At 42.4% G+C, this 19,257-nt stretch overlaps 1 protein-coding gene across 1 annotated transcript in view; it reads left to right on the forward strand.

Moving 5' to 3' along the window:
• The window catches only part of LOC128780104 (ankyrin repeat domain-containing protein 27), a 68,433-nt gene extending 50,770 nt beyond the window's left edge, over positions 1–17,663 (forward strand). The window contains exons 23-29 of the mRNA XM_053917839.1: positions 3,249–3,446; positions 4,541–4,660; positions 12,925–13,086; positions 14,109–14,220; positions 15,179–15,257; positions 15,445–15,517; positions 17,039–17,663. Of these exons, the coding sequence (XP_053773814.1) occupies positions 3,249–3,446; positions 4,541–4,660; positions 12,925–13,086; positions 14,109–14,220; positions 15,179–15,257; positions 15,445–15,517; positions 17,039–17,272 (978 nt within the window). The 3' untranslated portion in view covers positions 17,273–17,663. The remainder of the gene's footprint in view (positions 1–3,248; positions 3,447–4,540; positions 4,661–12,924; positions 13,087–14,108; positions 14,221–15,178; positions 15,258–15,444; positions 15,518–17,038) is intronic.
• Positions 17,664–19,257: the final 1,594 nt, after the last annotated feature.

The following is a 19,257-nucleotide window of genomic DNA, read 5'->3' on the forward strand; positions in this document are numbered from 1 at the left end:
CCTTCTGGTACCTCTATAATTCAGATGTTGGAACATTTAAAGATGTCTTGGAGGTTCCTAAGCCTCTCTTCATTTTTTGAATACTTGTTTCTTCATTCTCTTCTGGTTGGATGTTTCTTTTTTCCTTCTGGTCCACACCGTTGATTTAAATTCCATTTTCCTTTCCATCACTATTGGTTCCCTGTACATTTTCCTTTTTTCTCTTAGCATAGCCTTCGTTTTTTCATCTAATTTGTGACCAAATTCAACCAATTCTGTGAGCTTCCTGATTACCAGTGTTTTGAACTGTGCATCTGATAGGCTGGCTATCTCTTCGTTGCTTAGTTGTGTTTTTTCTGGAGCTTTGATCTGTTCTTTCATTTGGGCCTTTTTTTTTTTTTTGTCTTGGCATGCCTGTTACGTAAAGGGGCGGAGCCTTAGATGTTCACCAGGGAGGGGCAACCCATGTCCTTGCACTGTGATGCTGTATATGCGAGAGGGGCCGATAGGGAGCAATGGCGCTTGCTCCACTCTGTCCGTTTTCAGGCACTCCCTCCACTACCCACAATCAAATTGGCCCCTCTAGTGCTGCTTCCCGAGTGGGTGGGTTTGTGTACATTCTAGGACCCTGTGGGTCTTTCCAACAAACTCTCCTATGAGGCTGGGAGTTTCTCCCACTGGCTCCTCAACCCCCACAGGTGTTTTCAATCAGAGCTTTGAGGCTTTATTTCCCCAAGCTGGAGCCCTGGGTTGTGAGGTCTGTTGCAGGGTCCACCAGCTGCTGCCTCTCCCGCCAGCTGCAGCTTTGCCTGCCCTGCTCCACAATCCACCACCTCACTGGGTCTGCCAGCCGCCTCCTTGCTGTTAGTCCTCTCTGCCCTGCCTGCCCATCTCCACCCTTCCTACCGGTCTGGATGAATGTTTCTTCTTTATCTCCTTGGTTGTTGGACTTCCATACAGTTCGATTTTCTGTCAGTTCTCGTTTTTTGTTTTTAAATTGTTGTCCTTCTTTTGATTGTGCAAGGAGGTGCAGTGTGTCTACCTACGCCTCCATCTGGGCTGGAAGTCCTAAATTTAGCTTAGTTTTTAAGCGGTGACATTTTTAATCATCAGAAAGTGAACTAGATAACCGAAGTGTTAATCCTCGATCAGTCACAGAAAATATTGACAAATTAATTCCACTATCAAAATGTATGATTCAACATCACAATTTGTTTCTTTTTAGTTATATGGCTTATAGATCAGGTTTTTTAATTATGTATTAATTATTCTATATCACATGATTGATTGTAAAACCACTGTGACCAATAAGGTAGTTTCATGATAAAAATGAAGGTGAACTATGGAGATCAGTAGCAAACAATGTTACAAGGTTTGACCATGAATTCAAGGTCTCATAACCACCAGCAGCACAGTGAAGATGCAGAATATCTCCATCAGCCCTTCCTGCCCCTGCGTGGTTATCCCCCCCCTACTTCACCCCCACAGTCACTCATCTCTTTTCTGACCCTGTGGTTTTGTCACCCCTGCTCTTGATTTGCTTTTCCCTAAGAACTAAAGATGTTAGTTCACGTTTATTGACTGGCTCTTCAGCTGTCTTCTTTTGTGAAAAGTTTTGAGATCTTTTGTGTATGTTTTTAGAAGTTAGAATATGTTATTGAGTTGTTAGAGTTTTTTGTTTATTTTTTTAATTCTGTTTAATACAAGTCCTTTCTGAGATATACATGTTACAAATATTTTCTACCATTTGACTTTTTTTTTCTTTATTTTCCTTTCCTTTTGGGTTGAGAATTTTTATAAGAATTTATTTGACCCAAGTTGACAACATAAGCCAGGATTTCATTTTTTTTTTCTTTTTTCTTTTTTGGTCAATATTTCTTATTTATTTTCTTAGAAGGTAATTTTTCATAGTTTATTAATATATCATGTAAAACATTTCAGAAAATGAGCAGTTAACTATTTACAAATCCCATTCTTCCAGGAATTATGGGATTACCTTAATCAGTTTCAGTAAATATCACAGTTAAGCTCAGGAGAAAATGGTGCTGATTTATTGGTGAAGTTTTCCTCCCGTTAGCCTAATATATCTCTACACATCTCCAGAGAGACAGTATGTTTTAGTGGTCTCAGCCTTGGGCTCTGGAGTTCAGCTTGGGTTTGAATATTAGATCCTCCATTTATAAGATGTTTGACTTTGGACATGTTAGTTAGCATCTCAGGTAGCAGTTTCTTTATCTTCCAGGAGCTCCAGTAAGCATTTAAAGGGCTTTTAAGTTATACTTCACCTAATATTTTTGTAACAAGAGGGTTTTCAAGTTGCATATTCCATAAAATTGCCACAATCAAGTTCTGTCTGGCTCTGTTCGGTCTGTTCATTATTGCCTGTAACTTTTTAGTGTGATGAAATCAACCTTCACAGGGACAAATCTATCTGAATTTCGAGTGATGCTCTTAAGGTGTTCTCCAAGATCAGCCCAGAACCTGTAACCTCCTGAAGCACACACTGGACTGTAATGTATATGATGTCTTTTTATAACATCCTTAGCCAGCCGCTCAGTTCTGTCACAGTGATGCCGTGCAACACGAGGACATACTCCACATCTCCAGAATAGTGCTGTGGGTAGATGAATATATTCAAGTCACTCCCTGGCCAGTTGTCATCCATAATCTCTACACCTCGCCCATAACCTGGCACCTCCACTCCCGGCCATGTTTCCCTCAGGGAAAGTGGGAAGGCTCATTTTCTTAGTCTTTTTTAGAGAGCAAAGATTTGTAATTTTAAAGCCTAGTTTATCATAGTTTTCCTTTATGTTTTTGCTTTGTGTCTTATCTAATAAATCTTTACTTATCCCAGTGTTGCAAAGGTTTTCTTCTGTGTTCTCTTCAAGTTTTATAATTGCAGCTTTTGCATTTGGTCTGTGATGCACTTTGATTTTTGTTTTGGTGAGAGGTGGGGCTGATGTGCAGTTTCCCATGCATGCACACCCAGTTGTTCTAGCAGCAGCTGCTAAACAGACCTGCCCTTCCCTGTTGCATTGCCTTGGCATAACACGGTGTTATTTGAGGGGTTGCTTTCTTGAAAATGAAAGTTAACCCTTCGACTTCCACACCTTTCTAAAGTAGTTGGGATTCACCTTTGGGCAGCCTGATTCTGGATCCCACTGTGAGGATTTTGCTGAGGAGTTGTAGGGGGCAGATGGCTTCAGTTCCTTCGGCCTGATTTCCTACATAGTAATGGCATTTCTGTTTTCCTCTTCTGCTCTTACTAGAAACTGGCAAAGATTCCTGCCAATGGGCTTGGTGTGAACATGACCAGCCAGGATGGCTCTTCCCCACTGCACGTTGCTGCCCTGCATGGTCGGGTGGAACTCATCCCCCTCCTTTTGAAGCATGGTGCCAGTGTGGGTGCCAGAAACACAAACCAGGCTGTCCCACTCCACCTGGCCTGCCAACAAGGCCACTTTCAGGTATGGTTTGTCTCTCGGGCAGAGTGTTAGGATGCTTGCCTTCAGTTAGAACCTTACTTGGGAATGCAGCAGAGGGACAGGAGTTTGACAGCTGACCCAGAGCACCAGCCCCTTTCCTTCCTCCCAGCCCCGAGACTCAGAGGTACACATGGATAGACCACTCAACCATGGAGCACAGAATTTTGATGCTTCTGGTGGCAGAGCCAACTCCCTCCCACTGCCAGTCACACGAGGGTGGCACAGAGGCTGTCATTTTGATACTGGCCCCAGAGGGCTCTCTCTGGTGCTTGGGGGTTGGTCATCAAGGGCTCTGGCTGCCTGCCAGCACCTGATTGTTTCCACAACCCTTGGTCTGTGTCAAACAGGTTGGTGCCTCGTAGAGTATAGCCCTGTAGAGGGTGCCAAGAGAGAACTGTGGCTGATTGCCCTGAGCAAAGTCCCCTTTTCCATTTTGAAAGTTATCTACATTCTACATTTTTTCATTTTCCCTTAGTAGTTCTAATGTAAATAAGCTTTCTGAAGTCAGGAACCATATTTCAGGGCTCCTAACACCTCACATAGTACTTCAAGCATCAGTTTCCTCATCTGTAAAACTGGAGTTATAATTCCAGCTCTCTGTGGACTAGATCAAATGATTAAATGAAAAAAAAGAACAAGAAAAAAAAAAGAAAGCAAGCGCCTGGCACATGGTCCACCCTCAGCAAATATTAACTGCCCACCCCCCAGGCCCTTTCGGCTGGTCTGCTTTCTCCTGAGGTCAGACCTGTGTGTAAAGAGCCTTCTAGATAAACTTAGAGAAAAATCAAAAGGATACCAAGTTAGAGAATTTCTCCCTGCCAATTTTTTAAATTTTATTTATTTATTTTTAGAGAGAGGGGAAGGAAGAAAGAGAGGGAGAGAAACATCAATGTGTGCTTTCTTCTTGCATGCCCCCTACTGGGGACCTGGCCTGCAACCCAGGCATTTGCCCTGACTGGGAATTGAACAGGTTACCCTTTGGCTCACAGGCCGATGCTCAGTCCACTGAGCCACACCAGCTAGGGCTCTCCCTGCCAACTTTAACTAAGGTTGAAAATTATCCCTCTTTTGGCTAGGTGGTGAAGTATCTATTAGATTCCAACGCAAAACCCGATGAAAAGGATCTAAGTGGAAGCACTCCCCTCCTTTATGCCTGCTCCAGTGGCCACCATGAAGTTGCAGCACTATTGCTACAGGTAAGGGCCCCCACAGCCCTTGGAGCTGCAGACACTGGTCAGTGATGGGCATCTCATCAGGTGGCGAGCCCCTGGCAACAAACTGGAGATGGCTGGGGCCCGCCCATGGCTTTGCATTGCCCCTGGGGAGAGGAGTTCTGCGTGAGAATTCCATGTGGGGATTCTCAAGTGGGAAGTGGGTCTCAGGGTCCATGCTGCCCCTGGGAGGCTGAGTAAAGGACCAACACTGCTTTTGCAAAGGTTTGCATCTTGCCTCGTTTACCTGCAGGGTAGATTGAATTGTACAAGGCTAAGTCGAACTCTTACCTTTAATGTCAGCTGAATGTCCTTTGTCACTTTTTTTGTCTCTTGATAAAGGTTATATGTGTTGAACAAAGAATTTAAAGCAGGGGAAAACCCAACTTGCCTATCATAACCCTATTACTCAGAGGCAGCTCATGTTGGTGCACTGTAAAAAGTGCATAATTTAGATCAATATTGGTTTCCATCTTGCCTATTTTCACTTAAGGTACAAAATTTTTTATTAAAACCTTAATTTTTATGGAGGAAATTTAATTTCCACTTTATTTTATTAACGTTTTCTTTTTTTTTGATTTTTAAGAATTGTTACTCTATTACAGTTGTCCCAATTTTTCCCCCTTTGCCCTCCTCTGCTCAGTTTGCTCCCCACTCCCACAGTCAATCCCCACTCGTTGTCCATGTCCATGGGTCATTCATACGTGTTCTTTAGTCCTTTCCCCTTTTTTTTTTAAATATATTTATTGATTATGCTATTGCATTTGTCCCATTTGCCCCCCTTCACTCCACTCCATCCTGCCCACCCCCTCCCACCCACATTCCCCCCCTATAGTTCATGTCCATGGGTCATACATATAAGTTCTTTGGCTACTACATTTCCTATACTATTCTTACCCTCCCCCTGTCTATTTTCTACCTACCATTTATGCTACTGATTCTCTGTACCTTTCCCCCCTCTCTCCCCCTCCCCTGTTGATAACCCTCCATGTGATCTCCATTTCTGTGGTTCTGTTCCTGTTCTAGTTGTTTGCTTAGTTTAATTTTGTTTTTGTTTTTTAAGTTCCGTCGTTGATAGCTATGAATTTGTTGTCATTTTACTGTTCGCATATTTGATCATCTTCTTTTTCTTAGATAAGTCCCTTTAACATTTCATGTAATAAGGGCTTGGTGATGATGAACTCCTTTAACTTGACCTTATCTGAGAAGCACTTTATCTGCCCTTCCATTCTAAATAAAAGCTTTGCTAGATAGAGTAACCTTGGATATAGGTCCTTGCTTTTCATGACATTGAATACTTCTTTTCAGCCCCTTCTTGCCTGCAAGGTTTCTTTTGAGAAATCAGCTGACAGTCTGATAGGAACTCCTGGATGTAACTGTCTCCTTTTCTCTTGCAGATTCTCTTTATTTTTAATCTTGGGAAATGTGATTGTGATGTGCCTTGGCATGTGCTTCCTTGGGTCTAAGTTCTTTGGGATTCTCTGAGCTTCCTGGACTTCCTGGAAGTCTATTTCCTTTGCCAGATTGGAGAAGTTCTCCTTCATTATTTTTTCAAATAGGTTTTCAATTTCTTGTTCTTCTTCTTCTGGCACCCCTATGATTGGGACGTTGGAATGTTTAAAGTTTTCTCGGAGGTTCCTAAGCCTCTCCTCATTTTTCTTAATTCTTGTTTCTTCATTCTGTTCTGGTTGAATGTGCATTTTTTCCTCCTGGTCCAAATTGTTGATTTGAGTCCCGGCTTCCTTCCTGTCACTGTTGGTTCCCTGTACCTTTTCCTTTATTTCACTTTGCATAGCCTTCACTTTTCCCTCTATTTTGCGATCATACTCAACCATTTCTGTGAACATCCTGATTACCAGTGTTTTGAACTCTGCATCTGATAGGTTGGCTATCTCTTTACCCCTTAGTTCTGTTTTTGAAGCTTTGATCTGTTCTTTCATTTGGGCTATGTTTTTTTTTTGTCTCCTTGTGCCTGTTATGTTGTAAGAGGCAGAGCCTTAGGTATTCCCCAGGGCAGGGCAACCCACATGGCTGCATTGTGGCTCTATGTGTAGGGGAGGGGTCAGAGGGGGAACAATACGGCTTGCTCACCTCTCGTTTGGCTTTGAGTCACATCTCCCCACTACCCACAAGCAAATTAGGCCCTTCTGGTGCTGTTTCCCGGGTGGATGGGTGTGTTTACCTTCTAGGATCTGTGGGTCTCTGCAGGGAACTTTCCTGTGAGACTGGGAGTTTCTCCCGCCACCGCAACCCCCATAGGTTTTTACAGCCAGAGTTTTTGAGGTTTTCTTTCCCTGTGCTAGAACCCTGGGTTGCGCAGTCTGTCTTGCTCCCCAGTTGTTCCTCCCAGTTTATCTGCTTGCAAATGTGGGACTGCCTGATCTGCCAGCTGCCACCTCACCCCATCCCAGTCTGCCAGCTGCAGCCTTGCCAGGCATCCTCTCCGCTCCTCCTACCTGTCTAGATGAATGTTTCTTCTTTCACTCCTTGGTTGTTGGACTTCCATACAGTTAGATTTTCTGGCAGTTCTGGTGGTTGTTTTTAAATTTGTTTTTGTCCTTCTTTCGGTTGCACAAGGAAGCAAAGTATATCTACCTACACCTCCATCTTGGTCAGAAGTCTCCATGTCTCTCATTCTATTTTGCTCAGTTTATTTTGTTCATTAGATTCCTCTTGTAGGGGAGATCATATGGTATTTGTCTTTCACTGACTGGTTTATTTCACTTAGCATAATACTCTCCAGTTCCATCCATGCTGGTGCAAAGGTAGGAGTTCCTTCTTTCTTTCTGCTTCATAGTAGTATTGCATTGTGTTAATGTACCACAGTTTTTTTATCCATTCATCTACTGATGGGCACTTAGGCTGTTTCCAGCACTTGGCTATTCTATATAGCACTGCTATAAACATAGGGATGCCTACGTTCTTTTGAATTGGTGTTTTGGGACCCTTAGGTCATATTCCCAGCAGTGGAATTGCTGGGACAGAAGGCAGTTCCATTTTTAGTTTCTTGAGGAAATTCTGTACTGTTTTCCACAGTGGCTGCACCACTCTGCATTCCCACCGACAGTGCACTAGGGTTCCCTTTTCTTCACATCCTCGTCAGCACTCGTTGTTTGTTGATTTATTAATAACAGCCATTCTGACAAATGTGAGGTGATATCTCATTGGGGTTTTAATTTGCATCTCTCTGATGGCTAGTGATGCTGAGCATCCTTTCTTGTGTCTAGGGGCCCTCTGTATGTCCTCCTTGGAGAAGTATCTGTTCAGGTCCTTGCCCTTTTTTTATTTGGATTGTTTGTCTTCCTGGCATTGAATCATATGAGTTTTTTATATATAGCGTCCAGCAGAAGTAATGCCTGCTTGAATGTGTTGGTAGGGTAGGAATATGGGTATAATGATTTTAGTTTTAATTTGAACATTTCACCTAAAATGTCATATGGTATGCTTGCATGTAATAGTTATGTTGCAGGATTACATGCTTATGATTTTGTAATAAAAGATTTTGTAATAAACAGGGCCATTATTTGTGCCAGACCTTGTATTTTGGAGATTAAACCCTTGTGTGAGGTATTGTTGGCAAATACGGTCGGTTCCCTTTTCCTTTTGATGATGGTTTCTTTAGTAGCCGTGCAGAAGCTTTTTAATTTGATGTAGTCCAATTTGTTTGTTTTTTCCTTTATTTCCCTTCCTGTAGGAGATATATCAACAAAAATATTGCTACCTGGGAGATCTGAAATTTTACTGCCTGTGTTTTCTGCTAGGACTTCTATGGTCTCACGACTTATACTTAAGTCCTTTATCCATTTTGATTTTATCCTGGTATACGGTGTACATTGGTAGTCTAGTTTCATTTTCTTCCATGTACCAGTTCAGTTCCCCAACACCATTTATTGAAGAGGCCATCTTTATTCCACTGTATGCTCATGCCCCCTTTGTCAAATATTAATTGACTAGAGAGACATGGGTTTATTTCTGGACTCTCTATTTTGCTCCACTGATCTATGTGTCGTTCTTATGCCAGTACCAGACTGTGTTGATTGCAGTGGCCTTGTAATAACAGTTTAATATCAGGTATTGTGATCCCTTCAACTTTGCTCTTCTTTCTCAAGATTGCTGAGGCTACTTGGGGTCTTCTTTGGTTCCATATAAATTTTAGGGGCATTTGTTCTAGACCAGTGAAATATGACATTGATATTTTAATAAGGATTATGTTGAGGAGAGAACTAAGATGGCGGCGTAAGTAGACACACTGCGCCTCCTAGCACAACCAGAACTGACAGAAAATCGAACAGCAAGGAAGTCCACACCAAGGAAATAAAAAATAAACATTCATCCAGACCGGTAGGAGGGGCAGAGACGGCACTGGGGCGGAGAGGACTTGTGTGGCTGTGGCGGGACCGAGACTGGCGGAGTGTGGGACGAACGGGGCAGGCAGTCTGACCACTAGCAGACCCTGCGGCCCCACATTCGCACACAGATAAACCAAGAGGGCCAGACTCAGAGTAGCAGAGAACGGGGCAGGCAGAGCAGTGGGTAGCACCCCGCGGCCCCATATTCACGCACAGATAAACCGGACAAAAGGCGGGGAGCGAAGCAGACCTCGCAACCCAGGGCTCCAGCTCGGGAAAATAAAGCCTCAAACCTCTGATTGAAAACGCCGGTGGGGGTTGGGGGTGGCAGCAGGAGAGACTCCCAGCCTCACGGGAGAGGTCGTTGGAGAGACCCACAGGGGCCTACAGCATGCACAAGCCCACCCACTCGGAAACCAGCACCAAAGGGGCCCAGTTTGATTGTGGGTAGCACAGCAAGTGAGTGAAATCTGGTGGAGAGTGGAGCGGGCGCCATTACTCCCTCTCGGCCCCTCCCCCATGGACAGCATCACAGAGCAGTGACCAGCGTTACCCCGCCCTGGTGAACACCTAAGGCTCCGCCCCTTAAAGTAACAGACGCCAAGACAAAAAGAAAAAAAAATGGCCCAAATGACAGAACACTTCAAAGCTCCAGAAAAAATACAACTAAGCGAGGAAGAGATAGCCAACCTATTGGATGCACAGTTCAAAACACTGGTTATCAAGATGCTCACAGAATTGGTTGCATCTGTTCAAAAACCAGATGAGGAGAACCAAGATGGCGGCGTAGGTAGACACACTGCGCCTCCTCGCACAACCAGAACTGACAGAGAATTGAACAGCAAGGGGGACCAACACCAAGGAAATAGAAAATAAACATTCATCCAGACTGGTAGGAGGGGCGGAGACAGGCACTGGGGTGGAGAGGACTCGCGTGGCTGTGGCGGGACTGAGACTGGCGGAGTGTGGGACAAATGGCACAGGCAGTCTAAGCACTAGCAGACCCTGCGGCCCCACATTTGCACAGATAAACCGAGAGGGCCGGACTCAGAGTGGCAGAGAACGGGGCAGGCAGAGCAGCAGGTAGCACCCCGCGGCACCACATTCGCCCACAGATAAACCGGACGAAGGGCGGGGAGCGAAGCAGACCGCGTAACCCAGGGCTCCAGCTCAGGGAAATAAAGCCTCAAACCTCTGATTGAAAACTCCCGTGGGGGTTGGGGCGGCAGCAGGAGAGACTCCCAGCCTCACAGGAGAGGTGGTTGGAGAGACCCACAGGGGCCTAGAGTGTGCACAGGCCCACTTACTCGGGAACCAGCACCAGAGTGGCCCAGTTTGATTGTGGGTAGCGGAGTGAAAGATTGAAAGCCGGAGGACAGTGAGGCCGGTGCCATTGCTCCCGCTCGGCCCCTCCCCCACGTACAGCATCACAGCGCTGCGACCAGCATTACCCCGCCCTGGTGAACACCTAAGGCTCCGCCCCTTAAAGTAACAGACGCACCAAGACAAAAAAAAATGGCCCAAATGACAGAACACTTCAAAGCTCCAGAAAAAATACAACTAAGCGACGAAGAGATAGCCAACCTATCGGATGCACAGTTCAAAGCACTGGTTATCAATATGCTCACAGACTTGGTTGAATCTATTCGAAAAACAGATGAAAAAATGAAGCCTATGCTAAGAGAAACAAAGGAAAATGTACAGGGAACCAATAGTAATGAGAAGGAAACTGGGACTCAAATCAATGGTGTGGACCAGAAGGAAGAAACAAACATCCAACCAGAAAAGAATGAAGAAACAAGAACTTGGAAAAATGAGGAGAGGCTTAGGAACCTCCCGGACGCCTTGAAACGTTCAAACATCCGAATTATAGGGGTGCCAGAAGGAGAAGAGGAAGAACAAAAAATTGAAAACTTATTTGAACAAATAATGAAGGAGAACTTCCCTAATCTGGCAAAGGAAATAGACTTCCGGGAAGTCCAGGAAGCTCAGAGAGTCCCAAAGAAGCTGGACCCAAGGAGGAACACGCCAAGGCACATCATAATTATATTACCCAAGATTAAATGCAAGGACCTACATCCAAGATTACTGTATCCAGCAAAGCTATCACTTAGAATGGAAGGGAAGATAAAGTGCTTCTCAGATAAGGTCAAGTTAAAGAAGTTCATCATCACCAAGCCCTTATTATATGAAATGTTAAAGGGAGTTACCTAAGAAAAAGAAGATCAAAAATAGGAACAGTAAAAATGACAGCAAACTCACAGTTATTAACGGCCACACATAAAACAAAAACGAGAGCAAACTAGGCAAACAACTAGAACATGAGGGTTGTCATTAAGGGAGTGGGAGGGGGAGAGGGGGGGAAAGGTACAGAGAATAAGTAGCATAGATGATAGGTGGAAAATAGACAGGGGAAGGGTAAAAATAGTGTAGGAAATGTAGAAGCCAAAGAACTTATAAGTATGACCTATGGACATGAACTATAGGGGGGGAATGTGGGAGGGAGGGGGGTGGGCAGGATGGAGTGGAGTGGGGGGGGGAAATGGGACAACTGTAATAGCATAATCAATAAATATATTTAAAAAAAAAAAAAAAAAACCAGATGAAAAAATGAAGCCTATGCTAAGAGAAACAAAGGAAAATGTACAGGGAACCAATAGTGATGCGAAGGAAACTGGGACTCAAATCAACGGTGTGGAATAGAAGGAAGAAAGAAACATCCAACCAGAAAAGAATGAAGAAACAAGAATTCGGAAAAAGGAGGAGAGGTTTAGGAACCTCCAGGACACCTTGAAATTATCCAACATCCGAATTATAGGGGTGCCAGAAGGAGAAGAGGAAGAACAAAAAATTGAAAACTTATTTGAACAAATAATGAAGGAGAACTTCCCTAATCTGGCAAAGGAAATAGACTTCCAGGAAGTCCAGGAAGCTCAGAGAGTCCCAAAGAAGCTGGACCCAAGGAGGAACACACCAAGGCACATCATAATTACATTACCCAAGATTAAACGCAAGGGCCTACATCCAAGATTACTGTATCCAGCAAAGCTATCATTTAGAATGGAAGGGAAGATAAAGTGCTTCTCAGATAAGGTCAAGTTAAAGGAGTTCATCATCACCAAGCCCTTATTATATGAAATGTTAAAGGGAGTTACCTAAGAAAAAGAAGATCAAAAATATGAACAGTAAAAATGACAGCAAACTCACAGTTATTAACGACCACACCTAAAACAAAAACAAGAGTAAACTAGGCAAACAACTAGAACAGGAACAGAACCATAGAGATGGAGATCACATGGAGGGTTGTCAATAGGGGAGTGGGAGGGGGAGAGGGGGGAAAAGGTACAGAGAATAAGTAGCATAGATGTATAGGTGGAAAATAGACAGGGGGAGGGTAAGAATAGTGTAGGAAATGTAGAAGCCAAAGAACTTATAAGTATGACCCATGGACATGAACTATAGGGGGGGGGGAATGTGGGAGGGAGGGGGTGGGCAGGATAGAGTGGAGTGGGGGGGGTATGGGACAACTGTAATAGCATAATCAATAAATATATTTTTAAAAAAAGGATTATGTTGAATCTATAGATTGCTTTGGGTAGTATGGATATTAAAAACTTCAATTTTTAATTGTTGCATAACCAAAGATGTACAATATAGTGTTTGTTTAAATGTTCTTGCTCTATACATTTAGGTGACTTCTGTTCCTTTCTGCCATAATGATAAATGCTGCATAAATATCTCTGTACATAAATCTTTTCCTCAATATTACTTTAATGCCAACATTTTAAGACAAATTTCAGAAATACTGAAAAGTTGAAAGAATTTTATAGTGAACACCCATCTAGATTCTGCATTAATGGCCTTTAGCATTCCTTTTGATTGTATTGTCTCTGTTTCTAGCATGGGGCCTCCATTAACATCTCTAACAACAAGGGCAACACAGCGCTGCACGAGGCTGTGATAGAAAAGCACGTCTTCGTCGTGGAGCTTCTGCTTCTTCACGGGGCATCAGTTCAGCTCTTAAACAAGAGGCAGTGTACAGCTATAGACTGTGCTGAGCAGGTAAGTGGGAGGGCATTCCAAGCTCCCTCACAGCTTGCTTCAGATAACACTTATATTTAAGCCAGATCTGAAATAGCACCAGCCAGACCATTGAATTGCTGTCCCTGCCATCTGCCAGAGTGGCTGAACACCTGGTCCTCGGTCACCTGGTCAGACGTGGGCTGCTCGGAAGCCAGGAGTCAGTCCTTTGGGGGCAGTTTTCAAAGATCCGAGGAGAGGCACTGGCCACCAGCTACTGGTCTGAGGTCCTAGTCTGGCCAGCAGTCAGGTCCTCACAGGGAAATAGCACGCTGAGACAGCGCCCTGCTTTCATGTCCTTGCACTGAGAATACATCTGTGGTCTGGGCAGCACAATGGAGAAAGTTTGTTCAGTGGTCACTTTAAACCCCCTGAGTTTTGCATGGAGAATTGTGACGACCAGTGCACGCTTGCCATGGAGGCATGGTGAGGAATGAGTCTTTCTCCTGGGGGGAAGGCAGCTCTTTACTGTTCCTGTTTTCATACTGAATCTTTATCTAGTTTTCTACTCAAGGTAGACAACTAGTGAGCTGCTAAATGATACTACTGACATGTTAAAGTTACCATAAAGCCAGCCTACTCATAGGCTTATTGTATTAATTTTTAAGTTTCAGACATTTCTTGACAGTATTCAGATATTTTAAGTTTTCATTTTAACACTTTCTCAAATGATATTGGTGAATGTTTTTATTGAGTACTTACTATGTGCTGTGTCCTCGATAACCTCAAGGTAACTTTAAAATTATAGATCCTATTACTGTCAACCTAATTGCACAGACCAATGAAATGCCTGGGCTAGAGTACCTAGCAGAGAGCAGAGCCAGGCTCCAAATACAGGGCTACTCTTGACCAGTAGGCTTTTTGGCCTCAAAGTTGTATCTGTAGTTGCTTCTTAGCCCTTCTGTCCATCTACACTAATATTGATACTTAGATCAAAAATAAGCAACTATCTGCTGAAAAAGAATAAAAAATATTACTATTAATTTTTCCCTTTCAAATTGTAGAATTCAAAGATAATGGAATTACTTCAGGTAGTACCAAGCTGTGTGGCCACATTAGATGATGTTGGTGAAACAGACCACAAGGAATACGTTACTGTTAAGATCAGGAAAAAATGTAAGAATTTATATACTTTCTGTAATTCTCAACTTGGGTTTATTTGGAAGTTCACAAGTTGTTGCTGGTTTTCATTTAATTGTGAATATAAAATGTCATTAGTCACGACTAGGGGTGGGATGAGGCACCAAAGAAATGTACATTACATCCTAATTTATCGGGTACTTTGATACTGGAATTCTGGTTGGTTGTGATGACATCTCTCAGCATTACCTTCAAGGTGAAATTACTTCCACTCACCCACTGGGGAGGAGGAGCAGGCTCTGGTAGTTCTCTCCTGACTCATGTTCCAAAGCCAGCCCCGTTTCTAAGTGTTTTCTGAACTTCAGGGTAAATCCTATCTTTAAATAATTTTTTTGGTTGATGTGAATTAGAACAGTATTTGCCAAACAGGTAGGCCTCAGTATTTTCAAGTTGTTATAGTTTAGATGGGGGCCTTGTTTTGATGTGTGTGTGTGCGTGAGTTTTTGTTGTTGTTATTGTTGTTTTTTAATTTTAGAGAATGGGGAAAGGAAGGAGAAAGAGGGAGAGAAACAGATCAGTTGCCTCACACACGCACACCTCCAACTGGGAACCTGGCCTACATCCTAGGCCAGCAACCTTTCAGTCTGGGCCAGAGCTCAATCCACTGAGCCACACCAGCCAGGACTTGTTTTGCTTTTTAAATTACAATATGAGTCTGCACTGCAGTAATGTGAATGAACCCATGCACATATCTGGATAATCCTTAGGCTATCTCACTATCATTGGCTGGGAATATCAGTGTATTAAGGATTTTTCTTTGTTTCATGGGAGTTCAGACAGTAATAGATAAATATGTTTCTTTAAACAAATGCAGTACTGTATTTTCAAAATTTTGCTGAAGTAATAAAATTGAAAAGTTGTATCTATGCCATAATTTTAAAACAATTCTTAAACTATTTTGGAAATTTTCAGATGTTTATCCTTTTCTCTACAGGGAATTCAAAAATGTATAATCTACAAGATGAACCTTTTACAAGACAGTTTTACTTTGTCTGCTCAGTTGGTCAGTTTAAGTGAGTATAAAATTTGAGTTGATTCAATGCTTTTGACCCTACCTTTTTACTGAAAACAAAAGCAAGAGTATATGCAGCTTGAATGGGTTGTAGACAAATCTGCTCTCATCAAATGCTGCCACCTTGTGGCCAACCAGTGTTTTGCACTGCTATCCCAAACTCTAAATTAATTTGTTTGGGGTTTTAGGGGAAGGACTTCAAGAGAGATTATGGCAAGAGATAAAAGTGTCCCTAATTTTACTGAAGATTCTTTGCATGAAGTGAGTTATTAAACGCTGGATTATAATTATATGTTTTAAAGCTTGGCTTTTTCAAAACTAATCCAAGGTAAACACATTTCTCATTTCATTATTCCCTTCACTGTAAGAGTTAATAACTATTAAAACAAGCTCTTCAGTGGGATGGTCGAGAGTATAGACTTCATTCACCATTATACAGGGTCCGGCACAAATGACACTCCTTTTTATTGCAAAATCTTTTATTACAAAATCATAAGCATGTAATTCTCTAACATAATATCACACTCAAGCATCCCATATGACATTTTAGGTGAAATGTTCAAATTAAAACTATAAATTATTACACCCATATTCTCACCCTACCAATCACACTCAAGCAGGCATTACTTCTTGTGGACCCTGTATTTAACAACACATTTCTGAGCTGAGAAAGGAAAGTGAGTAAAAAGTGGAAAATAGTCATATGCATGGAAAGACACTGCAGTTCGTGGCGTGTGTACTTGGTGAAATATCTCAAATTTCACTAAGCAAATTAGCTAATTTGTTAATCATTAATGTCAGGAAGAAAATAAATGGGTAAAAAACTTCTCTAAATATAGTATGCAGTTGCTCACATAGACAATTCTATACGTAGCCATCTTCCTGTAGTGCTATTTAATCAGTCAATTATAAAGAGAGGCCTGCTTTACATTCTGTGGTGCCGTTAGGTGAGTTTTCTCAAAAACATGACTTTTCACCCTGGCCAGTGTAGCTTCATGGACTGAGCACCAGCCTGTGAACCAAAAGGTTGCCAGTTCAATCCCAAGTCAGGGCACATGCCTGGGTTGCAGGCCAGGTCCCCTTTTGGGGGTGTGTGAGAGGCAACCATTCGATGTATCTCTCACACATTGATGTTTCTCTCCTTCTTTCTCCCTCCCCTCCCCTCTCTTTAAAAAAAGTAAATAAAATATTTTTTAAAACATAGGATTTTTCCCTTTGCTACTTGCCAATATAATACATGACTATTGATGAAAATTTGAACTTATAGCATGCATGGCATAGGTTTGTTGGAACAAGGATATAAATATTCTCAATCTTCATTTTAGAGAATTGAAGTGATTTTTGTTAACATGACTCATTTTAAGTTCATATTGAGTCTTTCATGGCTTTGCTAATAGACCTGCTGCTGGATGGGAAACCAGCAAACTGTGAAATCTGCGTGGATTCAATCAAGTGCTAGCTCTTCCCTTGCTAGCTGTGGGACTTCCGGCAGATTGCTTAACTTTGTTGATCCTGTTTTCTCAGTTGTAGAATGGGAATAACAAGGTACACACTTGCTAGAATTGTAAGGATTAAATGTGAAAACACATGTATGCTGTGTCTGACACATGTAGCGCATACATGTCAGACTATCACCACTGGGATGTTCGAGTCGAAATTATGTCTGAAAAGTACTGAGCACAGTGGATGGCACACCAGCACTCAAGGGTTGCTGTTATTGCCGTGGTGGTGGTTTGCAGGCCAGTGCACAGATGAACAGTTTGAATTGTTCCTTCTCTTTAGCCAGGGAGGCAAGAAGTCACACAGCAACAGAAGAACCTGTCAGACCAGAACAGATCTCAGGCTGCTGACAGAGGAGACGGTGACTGGCCCGAGAGGCACAGACTAAAACAAACTGCTCCTGGAAACAGGCGGATGTTCCGCAGACACACTGTCAATGATGCAGTTGTACCAAAGGACCCAGAGACTGCCAGCAACCTCCCCATTCCCCAAGAGGCTAGTATTTCCCAGTCTTAACAGTAATAAGGAATTAATTTGGTTGCCAAGAAGTGAGTCCTTAGTAAGAAGATGCCGAGCATGAATACAGCTTAGAACTCAATGTACTTTCTGTTTGGCTTGAGAGCAAGCAGAAAGTTCCTGAAAGCTTTTCTGTGGCTGGAAGAATACAACAAAGAAAATGATCACCATCTCTTTCCTCTTCAGAGCTAATGAATACACTTGAAAAGGACTAGAAAAAAATTCCAGTGGTGTCCAGTTCCTTAAGACTGGGGTGTATGATTCTTTAAAAAAAAATTTTTTTTAATTGATTTGGAGAGAGAAACATGGATTTGTTGTTCCATGTATTTATGCTTTCATTCGTTGATTCTTACATGTGCCCTGACCAGGAATCAAATGCACCACCTTGGCATATCGGATGCTCTAACCAACTGAGCAACCCAGCCAGGGCTGTTTCTTCTTAAGTATTAGGGTTCCTTGGTTACAGTGAGAGGTGTCATCACCAGATTCTGACCTCCTCCTGCTGAAAGGTGCTAAACCTTTGTGACATATATAAATTAGCCACAAGCTAAAACAATTCCACCATGTGGGATGAGCTGAAGGGAAGCAGTTTAGGTTTTATGGTACTGTGGAAGCCAGGCAGAAATGTCACATTTGAATGAAGAAAACAGGACCTGGAAAATACTCCTTTGCAAAGCAACACTTGAACCCAAAGATGCCTAAATGCCATTTTGACGTTCATTTTAGTGAAAAGGACATATATGGCCTGTATGACACTATGTATGTGGGGAAAGGTGGGTACAATTTTTCTAACAACAAAGTATGTAGATACTCAATCACTGCACATGTGCACCTGTAGCAGTGTCTTTAGGAACACCCCTTCCATTAAGAGCCTTCCCTTAAATGTCACATCTGAGGATGGTGGTAACAGAAGGTAGATTTGGCACATCTTTTCTTAGTCTTTTAATTGATCAAAACTTATAGCACAAACCAGGTCAAAGTAACTTTGAGTTAGAATTTAATGCCATTTATTCCTTTTTATGAATTTCTACAAATTAACTTATTTTTTTATGTTAATTGGTCTAGATCCACAAACATAGGTTTGTCCTGAGTACATTTTCAAATAACTTTGTAATAGGGAAATGGCTTTGTGCATGTTCTTAGAAATACTTATGTACGTAAAGAAGGGAGGGGCTGATTATTTTTCTACAAAGTAATTTATGATTTCTAATTTTCTAATGTGCCTTGGGCATGTGCCAAATGATGGAAAAGAAACAGTAAACTTTATGATTCTTGAGCGTGTCATGGTGTACTTTTTTTAGTCAAGTACTTGCTGTGGAGATATGTGTTTCAAAACCTCTGCTATAAGCATGTGCTTTGTGTATGGAAAAATCTCCCACTGGATGGATATACATTTTATTTTTCAGTTATAGGTATGACTGTGACTGAAACATAAACTGAGTCATTCAGAGCACATCATTCATTACCCGTCTACCCTGACTAGGGCTGACAACACATTAGACATAGTGCCTAGGGCCCACAAAAATGATTTGTTTTATAATCAGAAAAAAAATGAATATATTACAGCTTCTTAGCCTGCCCACACAGGAAATGAGTGTTGTTGCTTTGCAAATTTAATTCATTTTCATCCTTTTCTTTTGGGGGCCACTTTGTGTGGCATCAGAAACTGTAGCCCCACCCGAGCAAGGCCTTGGAAGAGACCTGTCTCAACCAGAGCACTGGGAATGCAGGAGGCAGGCATGACTCGATGCTAGCACCGAGGGTTCCCGTGGGAAATCTGGTCTGAAGAATGCATTGTACCCTTTGAAGCCTGCTTTGCTTTGTAGAGCCCTGTTGGTGCTATACAAACCAAATAAGCACAAGGAGTGAATTCCTTATCTCATGAAACAGGCCTTAATGACCATCTGGCATCAGCACCTCTAACAGACCTTAACCTGAGGCAGATCTCTGTTCCTTCGATTGTTATCTTTAGATACTGTTTTCTA

This window comes from Desmodus rotundus, unplaced genomic scaffold (genome assembly GCF_022682495.2).
Source record: "Desmodus rotundus isolate HL8 unplaced genomic scaffold, HLdesRot8A.1 manual_scaffold_34, whole genome shotgun sequence".
NCBI classification, from domain to species: domain Eukaryota; kingdom Metazoa; phylum Chordata; class Mammalia; order Chiroptera; family Phyllostomidae; genus Desmodus; species Desmodus rotundus.